General features: G+C 44.6%; 1 protein-coding gene across 5 annotated transcripts in view; it reads left to right on the forward strand.

Moving 5' to 3' along the window:
- The window catches only part of PTDSS1 (phosphatidylserine synthase 1), a 67,991-nt gene that overhangs the window by 18,122 nt on the left and 35,316 nt on the right, over positions 1-14,553 (forward strand). For all 5 annotated transcript variants that reach the window (XM_073794602.1, XM_073794603.1, XM_019925101.3 and 2 more), the window contains 2 exons: positions 5,100-5,144; positions 8,425-8,549. In XM_073794602.1, coding sequence (XP_073650703.1) covers positions 5,100-5,144; positions 8,425-8,549 — 170 coding nt within the window. The remainder of the gene's footprint in view (positions 1-5,099; positions 5,145-8,424; positions 8,550-14,553) is intronic.

The raw sequence follows: 14,553 nt of genomic DNA on the forward strand, positions 1-14,553 counted from the left end.
GCCTCCATGGACTCTTCCTGCCCTTCCCCACACACACACCCCGACCCACACCACCACAGCCTTACCCTGTACCCCCAGTGCCCGGCCCAGAGTGGCCCCTCAATCAATATATGTTGAATTAAGAATGAATCTGCCAGGAAGAAAGTTCACAGATTAGCCCTCTCTTTTCCTTTCCTCATCTGCAAGAGTAGCACCATTCAGCACTTCTTCAAGGTATTTTGAAGAGAGTGAGATAACTAATATTTCTTGATTTTCCTGCCTTTATCCTTCCCTTTCTCCTTCGGCCTCTTCTGATTTCTCTGAGCTGAGATAGCACAAATCACATCTCCTTGACACATGAAGGTGATAAAAATGAGGGAAAAAAAAGGTACTATGTCCCCCCATTCTCTGTCTCCCACTCCATTACTTTTTCTTGTAGAAAAATTCTTTCTTAGGTTTGAAATTTGCTTAGAGATAATTTTATTCACCTTTTCTAGGTTTTTCCTAGAGGAATTTAAACTTTCAAATCATACAAATCAAATATCTCCTGATTTTATTTGTCAATTATACCACATAAAGCTGAAAAAGAGATAATAAAGAGAAGAGGCAGACTGAGAGGACCCAAAGGCACAGACGTGCAACTGCGAAGATGCAGCTTTTGACTTTGGTTAAAAGGATCCTGCCTCCCTAGGGTTGATCCCTGGAACTCCTTATTCGTGGATATGACAATAGGTTGCTGGCTAGTCAAGCTGTGATCTTATGTTTTGACTTCAGAGGAAGTGTTTTAAATGCTTGCTTTCTCAAGGCAAAGTCGTTTGGTTTCTATTTTCTTTTGAAATAAAACTTGCTCTTAATATCTGATTGAAAATGATGTATTCTAGACATAGGGACTGATGAGAAAGTAAAACATGTAATTTTTCAATGTGCCTTGTAAGAAAACCACCTTTGTAAATAAAACCAGCACTTGCTTCTCCATCACCACCCTGAGACACCTTCCCCATCTCTCCTGCATAACTGAACTGAAGACCCAGACTCTTCCAGGCAGCTTTTACCAAATAAGAAATAAAGTATAGCCAAGAAGCCCACCGTCAGATGGGTCACTCCTACTGATGTCCTGGCCATAACACTGGCCAGAGGAAGACCGCCGAGAAAATAGTTTGCTGGGGAATAAGACCTGTGGGAAGGTACTGGGATGAGGTAAATGTTCCGGGAAGGCTATACTCACCTGGGCAGGTGGTTGCTGTAGGAGGCTATCAGGGTGACTTGACCAGAGTAATCAAGTGTGGGTGACCTGGTGAGCATAAGTATCAAGGCTTCTCATACAGGAAAACGCCAGCCTCATCCTTGATATTTTAAAAAGCAAGATAGTATTTTCAGCAATATTGTTGTCTTTGATGGTGAAGAGGCTACTCTTTGTGAGTAAAGCTACAGGCATGTACTTCTGGAAATACTACATGAAAGCATTCAGAATTTCTTCTCAGAAAGAAGAGGACAGATTGGATGACTGAAGTAAGGCCTGGATTGGGTTTTAAAGTTAGCAACTGAAAGGTCACCTAACATTCCAGGGCCTTATCTTGCCTTTTGTAGGCAAAAGGGCCCAGTGATCTGTTCTCACCCCCTGGTTCAGGACAGAGCTCCTTGGTGCTCTGCTGTCTGTCCTGAAACCCACCGCATCAGATTTCTGAAGCCTTCCTCAGATCAAATGCAAGACAGAAAGGACTTTTTTTTAAATTGTATTTTATGCGAAACATTTATGAAGTAAACACTGATGATGTATAAATGGGATATTAGAGAAGAGAGGAAACAATTCAGTAGCAGCAAGTCAAGATGAGCCTTTAAAAAACCAACCTGCAGTGCAGTAAGATGAAAATTCTCTTTCCAGGCCCTGGAACGTGTGTCTGTCTCTGGAATCACAGCCGGACAAAGAGGAATACCTTGGGCTGAAGTAGTTACCTGTTAGGTTAAGGAGAGCTTAAGGCCCCATAAACCCCAAATTCCCGAACCACTCTATCCTCTTATTTACTCTGGAGCACACTGCTTAGGGTTAGACATAAGAAAGGGCCGAGGGCTTCCCTGGTGGCGCAGTGGTTGAGAGTCCGCCTGCCGATGCAGGGGACACGGGTTCGTGCCCCGGTCCGGGAAGATGCCGCATGCCGCGGAGCGGCTGGGCCCGTGAGCCATGGCCGCTGAGCCTGCGCGTCCACAACGGGAGAGGCCACAGCAGTGAGAGACCCGTGTACCGCAAAAAAAAAAAAAAAAAAAAAAAGGGCCAAGTTCTGTTTTCCAAAGGCCCGGAGACAAAGTGCACACGGGCTCTCAGACCTGGAGTCCTGTGAGCCGTGTGGCCCTGGGTGAGTTCCTTATGCCCCAGTGTCTTTAGCTATAGAATGGGAATGATGGTCCTCTCACCACCCCACTGCCAAGTACCGATTGGGCATGGAATTCTGTTGCAAGCCAAATAATCATAAAATTTCAGAGTTTTACCTTGTAAGAAGAAGTCATAGAGAAAGCTGGTGTCCCATGTTATGTCTGAGGGGTTAATTCAATAGTTTGGATGGTCATACAGAGTGGAGTAAGTCAGAAAGAGAAAAACAAATACCGTATGCTAACACATATATATGGAATCTAAAAAAAAAAAAGGTTCTGAAGAACCTAGGGGCAGGACGGGAATAAAGATGCAGATGTAGAGAATGGACTTGAGGACACGGGGAGGGGGAAGGGTGAGCTGGGACGAAGTGAGAGAGTGACATGGACATATATACACTACCAAACGTAAAATAGATAGCTAGTGGGAAGCAGCATAGCACAGGGAGATCGGCTTAGTGCTTTGTGACCACCTAGAGGGGTGGGATAGGGAGGGTGGGAGGGAGATGCAAGAGGGAGGAGATATGGGGATGTATGTATATGTATAGCTGATTCACTTTGTTATAAAGCAGAAACTATCACACCATTGCAAAGCAATTATACTCCAATAAAGATGTTTAAAAAAAGTAGTTTGGATGAAGTAATGCTTGCAAACCAAACTGCTACCATAAGACAAGTCATTCCTGGTGACAAGTCAAGCTATTAAAATTACTTAAAAGAAGACAAATGTAGCCATCAGTTTTCCAATAACTTGTGAAGAAATTTAACCAGGTTATGTTACCTGGGAGGGGATTCTGGTTTCTATGCTTTACTGTGCCTTTTTTGAGAAAACAGCTGATTAAAAAGAATACAGGTGTCCCGTGCTGTCTGAGCCTTTGCTGTCAGAACTCAGAAATCGAACAGACACAGATAAACTTTCAGACAAATCCCTCACTTATCTGAGCTCTCTCAACTTGCCATCCAAAACTCAGACACCATATTATTTTGGATAATGTAGAGTCCCTCAAACTTAACTCATCTTCTGATCTCTCCTCATTTAAACTCAGAAACTGAATCGATTTGGAGGGTGGAGGTACTTGTAACTGATATTACTAAAATGAACTTGATTCAATCCAAAGAAAGCAGTTAGAACGTTTCAGTGTGGTCTTTTTTTTTTTTTTTTTGTACGCGGGCCTCTCACTGTTGTGGCCTCTCCCGTCGCGGAGCACAGGCTCCGGACGCGCAGGCTCAGCGGCCATGGCTCACAGACCCAGCCGCTCCACGGCATGTGGGATCTTCCCGGACCGGGGCACGAACCCGTGTCCCCTGCATCGGCAGGCGGACTCTCAACCACTGCGCCACCAGGGAAGCCCTCAGTGTGGTCTTTTTAAGAAGAGATGGGCCCTTTAGAATGAGTCCCAGAATAAAATTTACAATGTAACGTTTGCTGCAGAGAGGATTCCTGGTCATAAGCAACAGAAGCTGTGATGGACGGACTGGCTGGAGGAATCCTAGGAGGACTAGGAAACCAGGCCCCAGGCTAAGCTTCTAGGAGCTGGCGGCACATCACCCAGGCCTGGTCTAATGAGTGAGCCTTGGCTACAGTCTGTCCCACCATCACGTGTACAGAGAACTCTAAATTGAACTGCCTCTGCCCCAGTCGCCAGTGCCACCTTCATCAGTGTGAGGAGTGCCACCTCCCACTAGTGTCCCTGCTGGCCTGGGCCAAAGGGGGGGGAGAGCTCTGCACACTTACCTCCACTGTCACCCGCTCCTGATGCTGCCTGGCGTGGGTGCGACGAAAGGACCAGGACCCGCTTATAAGGAAGCTGGGCAGCCAGCTCTGACATCTCTTCTGGAGATATGGGATCACAATGCTAGAAATCCTCCAAGTGCAGGAAGGCGTGGGCAGCCCCAAATAGGTCAGGTGCCCTCTAGGACAATGGTCAATATTTGCGAGCTGTAACCCTTCAGTTGGTGGTAAATCAGTTTAACAGATCAAGGCCCAGCTTACTTGCGTTCGTCTTCTATTATTTTTTTTTAATGAAATAAGATAGAAGACAGAGTATTGTTGTATCACTTGTAGTAAGAGTAAATTTCATCCCGTGAAACTTTGGTTTCCCTCCCGTGGAATCTGCATCTGTGTATCTGAGCTAGTCAAAGGTATTTTGTTACCACAGGACATGATCAAAAGCTCCTGCATCAGCGTGTTCCACTGCTCCAAGAGTTTGCTTTCAGTGTCACTTCCCATTGCACTTGTTTTCCAGGCACGGTATTTCTCTCTTTTACTGTCACAGCCCCTCAGTGTCCGCTCTCTTTCTCTCTCTCTCTCTCTCTCTCTCTCTTTCTCTCTCTCTCTCTCTCCGCCCCCCCCCCCCCCCCCCCCACACACACACACACACACACGATCCAGTAGCTCCTGGGGGACTGTGAGGTTTCTTGTTAATGTCCAGTAAGTATTACATACAGTTAAAGGCTGGCCTGGTGACCTACTCGCTGTTATAACATTGTGTCCACGGGAAATTATGATCTGAGTTAAGCTTTAAAAAAAGCCTCTGTTGAGATTGATGCCTGTTACAATTGTGGGGAATGGCTGTTACAATGTGGATAAAACATTTCAACTTAGACTTTGACCCCAGAGTATTTATGTAGAAAAAAAAATTTAACAGTGGAGAGCTTTTTTTAACCCTTTATCTCTGTGGAGATCAGCATCACTGTCTTTGTTTTAGTCTTGGTTTGAAAGCAGTCTGTCTGACCTTGTAATGTTATCTCTGCAGGTCCGTTTACTCGACCTCATCCGGCCTTGTGGCGAATGGTTTTCGGTGAGTTACCCATTAGTCGGTTTAAAAATCCATTCTACTTGAAGCAAATATTTTTCTGTATATTATAGCAGTTTTCCTCACCACTCTACTGTAAAGCTTAATAACTTTTTACTTTTTGGTGTTCCTGATATCAATTTTGTATTAAAATGCTCTGCCACAAAAAAGTGCTGGTGACAGCTGAAATTCTCATACACGTGAACTGTTTCAAGCCCCCACCCCTACCCCTGTCACCACCCCGCCCCCATGCTGTTGTCTGTTAATGCACAGGATTTGACACGAGGGAATGTGGCTTGTTCTTCCTGACGTTGCTATTCGCTGGTGCAAGCTCACGTGCATCGTATGAGCACGTTTGTCTCATCAGCATCCAGGAGGGACTGAAACCCCAGCAAACTCCCCAGTGTTGTGAATGGGAAAGAGCTTAGAAAAAGAGAAGTCTTAGCAAAGAGCCCTGATTTGAACTAAGGTTTAGTGATAAGCATCTCATATAAATGTTGGATCTCTTATGGTTACTTGATTTCTAGTCCAAAAAGTAAAACCACCTGAGTGGATTTAAAGCATATCTTCAGAACTTCAGATATTGGCTTCATCTTACCTAAATAATCGTCAAATAAGTTATACAAGGTTCAGAAAATTTAATCTTATGCAAAAGGACCGAAAAATGTACATTTGGCTCAAGTTTGTTTATTTTTCACCCTTCAGAGATTATAGGCAAATCTCTTTGAATTTAGTAATGAATCTTGGTCGTTCGCTCAGCAGGTGTTCACCAAGTCCTTCTGCGTGGGCGGCTGCTCTGGCCCGGAGGCTGCGGGTGGAGGGGCCCCCAGCAGGGAGGGCAGCTATAGCAAACACACTGTGAAACAAATCAATAATCAGAAAATAGCTGATGTCACGGAGCGCTAGGAAGTTTATTAAAACCACAAGAGGCAATAGTGACTAAGTAGCCGCTTTCACTTTCAGGTGAGGGGTGGCTTGAAGGAAGTGTGCTTAAGCAGAAACCCGCCTGTAAAGAAGGATCCAGGCAAAGATGCGGAGAGGAAGGCCAGGCTAAGGCAAGACTGTCAAAGTGGTCCCCAGCTAGAAGTGTGTGTCCCCAGTCAGTGTGGCCGGAGGGTAGCAGGCCTGGGAGTAGTTAGAGAGGCAGAGTTGGGCACAGATGGGACCCCACACAGCTTGGGAAGGGCAGGAGGAAGTCATGGGAGGATTTCTTTTTTTTTTTTTTTTTGCAGAGAAGTGCATGATTCATTTACATTTCTTAAAAGATAGTCCTGGGTGCGTTATACTTATAGCTCATGAACTTAATATTGCTGCTTGAAGTTATGTCCTTTTTAGCTAGTTGGCTACACCTGAGTTTTTCAGATTTCAAATGGTCCATCATGAGTAATGAGCAGTTTTATTTCTTCCCTGGGATCATGGAACACTTGGATAACCTGATGAGAACTATAGACCCTTTCGCAGTACACACATGCTCTCTCTCTCTCTCTCTCACACACACACACACACACACACACACACAGACACACACACACAGAGTTCTGTGTATTATATCCAGGGCTTCAGCGATGTTGAAGACCAACTGTGAACTCTAGGTTAAGAGCCTTCTGCTCCACAAACACCTTCTTTCTGTCTTAAAATAATTATTTCAAAAGGGTGTAGTGGGGGGTGTTTGAAGTGAAAATCTGTAAAAGTAGCTGGTACCTAATATATAAGAAGGTAATCATATAAGCTTGCCTAAAAACACGTGACCCCTGGGCCCCGGGATGCATGACTGAGTCAGCCGTGCTACTCTCAGGCCCCCCGAACTCCCCGAGGACCGGGAGAGGCCCGTTCTGAAGGCCTGTGCTATAGCCGCTATGGGGAGTTTCAGCCACGGACATTCTCTCCTCTGGAGCAGCTCCCTGGGAATGGTGCCAGCCCACTTTGGATGGGGTACTGTGGTCCAAGGTCATTTGTATCACAGCGTCTAGATGTCCTACATACGCATTTTCATTCTAGCAGGAAAAGAAGTGACAAAACCACTGGTGGCTGGTTCTCAAGTCTTTCTAAAATGTCTTTACAGGCTTTTGCCTTCTTTTTTTTTTTTTTTTGGCTTTTGCCTTCTTAAAGTAGATTATTAACTGTCTTTTCTAAATGATATGGGGTGATTATTAGGATACCAATTACGACATGATGTGACAGTGATGTGATGCCCCCAGGGACTGAGCTGGGGTGTAAGATGGGGATGAGTGACCCTGGGCCACCTCTTGCCTCCACACCTGTCTGTCCCTACCCCAAACTGGCCTGTCTGCCTGGCTTCGCCCATCTCCGGTCTACTCGCCACCCAGTGACCAGAGTCCACTTCCTGAAATGTTACCTACATCATCTTATTTCCCCATTTGAAACCCGTCAGGTGCTCCTTCTTTCCTTTTTTTTTGGCGGTACGCGGGCCTCTCACTGTTGTGGCCTCTCCCATTGAGGAACACAGGCTCCGGACGCACAGGCTCAGCAGCCATGGCTCACGGGCCCAGCCGCTCCGCAGCATGTGGGATCTTCCCGGACTGGGGCACGAACCCGTGTCCCTTGCATCGGCAGGCAGACTCTCACCCCCTGCGCCACCAGGGAAGCCCAGGTGCTCCTTCTTTGACTTAAGATCAAGCCTGCAGTCTTCGCCGTGGCCCCGAGCCCTGACCGTCGCTTCATAGCCGCCTTGCTCCGTGGGCCCCTCTTTGCCAGCACCCAGCCACGTGCTGGCTCCTAGACCTCATTGCAGGGACCTGCCTGCTCGCCTCTGCCTGCCTGAAGGCCACGCCTACTCCTCCACGCTCTCGCCCATGGTCTGCCACTCCTGATGCTGATGAGAGCGTCAGCATCCTCTTCTCAGAGAGGGTTACTCACTCCTCTCGGTCTGAACTAGGACCATACGTCAGACTCTCATCAAAGGAAAGACCAGGGCTTCCCTGGTGGCGCAGTGGTTGAGAGTCCACCTGCAGGGGACGCGGGTTCGTGCCCCGGTCCGGGAAGATCCCACATGCCACGTAGCGGCTGGGTCCATGAGCCATGGCCGCTGAGCCTGCGCGTCGGGAGCCTGTGCTCTGCAACGGGAGAGGCCACAGCGGTGAGAGGCCCGCGTACCGCAAAAAAAAAAAAAAAAAAAGGAAAGACCAGCAGCTTGTCACAGGGGTCTCCACAGCCCATGTTACAGCACCAGTGTGCGCTTTGGGCCATGAGCAGTTTGAGCGCGGTGTGTGTTGTGCGTCTGACACCGGCTCTCTCCCCGACTTGAGGATGTTTCTGTTTCCCTCAGGGCTCAGCGTGCTCTACTTCCTGTTCCTGGTGTTCCTGCTCTTCCTGAACTTTGAGCAGGTTAAATCCCTGATGTACTGGCTAGATCCGAACCTTCGATACGCCACAAGGGAAGCAGATATCATGGTACGTACTTGTCTGCTGTGTCTTAGAGAAACTGGTTGACTCTTGGGTGTAGCAGGTAATTGACTTCACATTTTAAATTGGTCCTTCTCCATATTTCCTACGTAGGTATCTAAACACCAGGTCTCTGGGCAGGTTGGTGCCGTGCGTGGTTCCATGAATGGTACAGTCCAGGGAAATGAATCCTTTCTTGGCCCAAAGGGGGTGGTAGGAAGATGTGAATATTATCATCCGGCAGCCGTGGGTGGGAATTGAGCCTCTGACACTTGTAAGCTGTAGGACCTTGGGCTACGAACTTATAGCCTATTCCCTCTTTTGTAAAATGAAATAATACTTATCTTGGAAGTTTATTGTGAGCTAAACAAAGGCCTAACGCGATGCCTCGCACACACCAGGTCCTCTGATGGCAGCTGCACCTGCTGTGTCAGTGTCACCCTTGACCCCTCTGCTCCCTGACCCCGGCCCTGATGCTGTGATTCTTCCCACCTGCTTGCCATGAAGGTGCCATTCGTAATGATGGAGGCCATTTCATTCTTTATTTTTATTAAATGACAATAAATACTTTTTTTCTTGGCTAAAACTACTCTGTACTTTGACTTCTAGTGAAGAGACTATTTTATAAAGTTCCTTTCCTTTTTTATAGGAAACTATAAAAGTTTATAGTTTAAAGTTATAAACTTTTTTATAGGAAACTTTATAAAGTTCCTTTCCTTTTTTACTTTTTAAAGTGCCTAACATTTAGTACAGATTGAAGAAACACCTAGTGATGATCAGAAAAGGAGAACAGGCATTTGGACCGTAGATGGGTCCTTGTTTAACAAACAAAAAAGCAATACAGAGGGACTTAATAAACAGTCCAAGAAGTGATCATTCCAGCATAGTTGAGGTTGGTCAGACCCTTCTTGGAATGGTGTTTCCAGATTTTATCTTTATCTTTTATAAAGGACAAGCTAAAGACAAAAATAGGAATGCCAAAAATTATTTAAAAGTGTCAAGGAGAAAAGTCTGTCTTGGAGTTTCTTCCTCTGAGAAAGAGAACGGTACAGGGTGATGTACAGCTTCTAATGATGCTGATGATGACAGTTACAGTGAGGCTGACAGCAGTTGCTGATTGTGGACTGTCTGCTCTGCCAGGTAGTGTGCTGGGTGCTTTATATTACAGTCTATATGTTAATGCCTCCATTTTACCAAGGAGGAAATAGAAGCTTAATATAAGATCCCTCTGGGTCCCAAACCTACATTTCCCCTCAGGCCGGTGCCTCAAGCATATAGTTATTACAATAACAAGTGTTTGACACTCACAGGCATCTTACAATATGGCGATTGGGAGAAGGATATCCCAGATTATATTTCTCCCCGCAAGTTTCCTGGGTTTTTAAGCAAAATTGGACATATTATGAAGTAAACTAACTTCAGGTGGATTTGCTGTTGTGTCTCTCAGTCTTGTTCTCACAGTCAGTGGGGGGAGGTTGAATCTAATAATACTTTGACATCTACCTTCCTTAGGAATTTGACATCACAGGGACATCCGATTGTCACAATCACAGCCCCCAAAGAGCTGAAACCGGCATTTAAAACTAGTTTTCAGGGATTGGCTAATTCTTTCTTGCCAAACAAAACCCGAAGCTGTTTTCAACTTCTGCAGTTCCAGGTGGTGGTAGACCAGCCTCAGTCTTCATCTCCAATCCCTTATCACTTTTTACTTCCTTAAAGGAATCTTTTACAGTTCTAAGGATCTGTTCATTGATGGCTCTAGAGAAACGCATTCCCTTGTTAGAACCTGTGGTAAGGAGAGCGCCTTTATGCAAGACAGAAGCCTTTAGTTGCCTGGCTGCAGGAGCCCTCTGCCTTCCCCATTCCTTCAGCTGCCACCTATTTCTAATCCTGATACCAGGCTCTAGTCCGTGCCTGGTATCGCACATTGAAATTCAGACTCCCTTTTCCCTTAAAATTAACATTATAACTTGGAGTTGGGGAGGGCAGTCATTGAAATCCTGTTAGAGGCAGTCTTTTCTATAATTGGAAACTTTGCTATGTTCCTAAATATTTATTCTATTCAAAAATATGGGCTTCCCTGGTGGCACAGTGGTTGAGAGTCCACCTGCCGATGCAGGGGACGCGGGTTCATGCCCCGGTCCGGGAAGATCCCACATGCTGCGGAGCGGCTGGGCCTGTGAGCCATGGCCGCTGAGCCTGCGCGTCTGGAGCCTGTGCTCCGCAGCAGGAGAGGCCACGACGGTGAGAGGCCCACGTACCGCAAAAAAAAAAAAAAAAAGTGTGTTCTAAGCTTCAGACAAGCTTTGTGAGCACATCTGAATTGGAGATTGGGTGGTCTGGAGCAGCAGTCTTCCGTTTAGTAAATAATGACTGAACTTTTTCTACATGCTAGACACTGTGCTGGTGGTAGTGGGGAACAGGGTAGGCCCAATCGCTCCCTCTCCCCTTGGAGCTTAGCCTCTACAAGAAGGCAAATTAAACAAATTATCATTGGCTGTTTTTCTAAGAGAGTTGTCTAAGACAACTCCAATAATTTTTTAAAATTTTATCAACACAGGCCCAATCTTCTTTCATTCCACCCTCCCCCTGCCGCCAACACACACATATCTTGCATTGTTATCAGACATTATATCCATATCTATGGATTTTTTTAAACATAACCACAATGCTGTTTTCAGTCGCTTCAAGGTAACAGTATGCAGCGTTCACATTTCCCCAGTCACCTCGTAAAGTTTTTTTACAGTTGATTTGTACAAATTAGGATCCAGACAAGGTCCCCATATTGCCTTTGTTGCAGCTCTTAATCTGCAGTCCCTCCATACCGTTTTTCAACGTCGAGGTTTGTTTGTCAAAGAAGCCACATTGTCAAAGAAGCCACATTGTTTACTTTATTGTTTATCTCGAGTCTGGATTTTGTAGCTTGCATTTCCAGGGTGTCATTAACGTATCTCTCTGTCCCCCTGTATTTTCTATAAACGGAAGTTAGATGTAGAGGCTGGATGGGGTCCAGATTCCAGTCCAGTTTCCGTGGCAGGGCTGCTCATATATGGTGCTGTGTATCACACTAAGAGCCACACGGTGTCTAGGTGTCTCTCTTTTATAACGTTAAGCTTGATCGTAGGGTCAGGAGGTCAGCATCAATTGTAAGATGCACCATCAATTACAAGTATGACTTTGGGAAGGGAAAAGGGAAACCTTATATTATATGTGCACCAAACATTGTAATATGTTGAAATATCCACCCAATTCTCAAAATGCTAAATGTGAAAAAGATGTGTCCTAGAATCAAGAAAGCACAATGTGGGGGAGGGGAGGGGTTCCCACGCTCGGAAGGGCCCACTCACGGCGAGGGAATCAGCGCGGACAGGGAGAGACCTTCGGGGGGTTGGGGGATCAGAGGGGAACGCAGCCAGCGGCTCCCCCGCCTGCTTGGCCCCGGGCCTGAAACTCTGCCCTCCAGGGTCGCCTCTGGCCACAGAGGTCCTGAGCCTAAGCCCTGCCCCCCAGAGCCTCTTCTGGCCTTTTTTTTTTTTTCTGTTGTGGTCCTGTTTTGTTCTTGTTTCATTCTTATTTTTATTTTTTCTAATATATGTTTTATTTTTGTAACTTTATTTTATTTTTTATTCTTTGTTATTGTTCTGTTCCTTTTTGTTTGTTGCCCATTTCTTGTTTTTGTTGTGGCACTGTGTGGCCTGCGGGGAGTCGGGCCTGAGCTCCTGTGAGAGGAGCACTGAGTCCAAACCCCTGGACTAACAGAGAACTTCAGGCCCAGAGAATATTACTCGGTGTGAGCCCTCCTGGAGGTCCTCATCGCGGCACCAAAACCCGACTCCACCCAACTGCCTGCAAACTCCAGTGCTGGATGCCTCAGGCCAAACAACCAGCAAGACAGGATGCAGCCCCACCCATCAAAAAAAATGAGACAACAAAAATATATGTTACAGAAGAAGGAGCAAGGTAAAAACCTACAAGACCAAATAAATGAAGAGGAAATAGGCAGTCTACCTGAAAAAGAATTCAGAGTAATGATAGTAAAGATGATCCCAAATCTCGGAAATAGAATGGAGGCACAGATCAAGAAAATACAAGAAATGTTTAACAAGGACCTAGAAGAACTAAAGAACAAACAAAAGGTGATGAACAACACTATAACTGAAATGAAAAATACACTAGAAGGAATCAATAGCAGAATAACTAAGGCAGAAAATATAGCAAATCTGGAGCAAATAAGTAAGCCTGAAGATAGAATGGTGGAAATAACTGTGGAGGAGCAGAAGAAAGAAAAAAGAATGAAAAGAAATGAGGACAATCTCAGAGACATCTGGAACAATGTTAAACGCACCAACATTTGAATTACAGGGACCCCAGAAGAAGAAAAGAAAGAGAAAGGGTTTGAGAAAATATTTGAAGAGATTATAGTCGAAAACTTCCCTGACATGGGGAAGGAAATAGCCACCCAAGTCCAGGAAGCACAGAGAGTCCCATATAGGATAAACCCAAGGAGAAACATAGCTGAGACACATATTAATCAAACTAACAAAATTTAAATTCAAAGAAAAAATATTAAAAACAGCAAGGGAAATCAACACATAACATACAAGGAAATCCCCAGAAGGTTATCAGCTGACTTTTCAGCAGAAATTCTGCAGGCCAGAGGGAGTGGCAGGATATACTTAAAGTGATGAAAGGGGAAAACCTACAACCAAGATTACTCTACCCAGCAAGGATCTCATTCAGATTCAACAGAGAAATCAAAAGCTTTACAGACAAGCAAAAGCTAAGAGAATTCAGCACCACCAAACCAGCTCTACAGCAAATGCTAAAGGAACTTCTCTAAGTGGGAAACACAAGAGAAGAAAAGGACCTACAAAAACAAACCCAAAACAATTAAGAAGATGGTCATAGGAACGTACATATCGATAATTACCTTAAACATGAATGGATTAAATGCTGCAACCAAAAGACACAGCCTTGCTGAATGGATACAAAAACAAGACCCATATATATGCTGTATACAAGAGACCCACTTCAGACCTAGGGACACAAACAGACTGAAAGTGAGGGGATGGAAAAAGATATTCCATGCAAATGGAAATCAAAAGAAAGTTGGAACAGCAATACTCAGATAAAATAGACTTTAAAATAAAGAATGTTACAAGAGACAAGGAAGGACACTACATAATGATCAAAGGATCAATCCAAGAAGAAGATATAACAATTATAAATATGTATGCACCCAACATAGGAACACCTCAATACATAAGGCAACTGCTAACAGCTATAAAAGAGGAAATCGACAGTAACACAATAATAGTGGGGGACTTTAACACCTCACTTACACCAATGGACAGATTATCCAGACAGAAAATAAACAAGGGAATACAAGCTTTAAATTATGTAATAGACCAGATAGACTTAGTTGATATTTACAGGGCATTCCACCTGAAAGCAGCAGAATACACTTTCTTCTCAAGTGCACATGGAACATTCTCCAGGATATATCACATCTTGGATTACAAATCAAGCCTTGGTAAGTTTAAGAAAATTGAAATTGTATCAAGCATCTTTTCCAACCATGATGCTGTGAGACTAGATATCAATTACAGCAAAAAAACTGTAAAAAACGCAAACACATGGAGGCTAAACAATATGCTACTAAATAACCAAGAGATCACTGAAGAAATCAAAGAGGAAATTAAAAAAAACACCTAGAAACAAATGGCAGTGAAAACATGATGACTCAAAACCTATGGGACGCAGCAAAAGCAGTTCTAAGAGGGAAGTTTATAGCAATTTAGTCTCACCTCAAGAAACAAGAAAAACCTCAAACAATCTAACCTTACACCTGAAGCAACTAGAGAAAAAGAACAACAACAAAAAACACCCAAAGTTAGTAGAAGGAAAGAAATCATAAATATCAGATCAGAAATAAATGAAGTAGAAAACAATAGCAAAGATCAATAAAACTAAAAGTTGGTTCTTTGAGAAGATAAACAAAATTGATAAAACT

Source organism: Tursiops truncatus, chromosome 17 (genome assembly GCF_011762595.2).
Source record: "Tursiops truncatus isolate mTurTru1 chromosome 17, mTurTru1.mat.Y, whole genome shotgun sequence".
Taxonomy (NCBI): Eukaryota; Metazoa; Chordata; class Mammalia; order Artiodactyla; family Delphinidae; genus Tursiops; species Tursiops truncatus.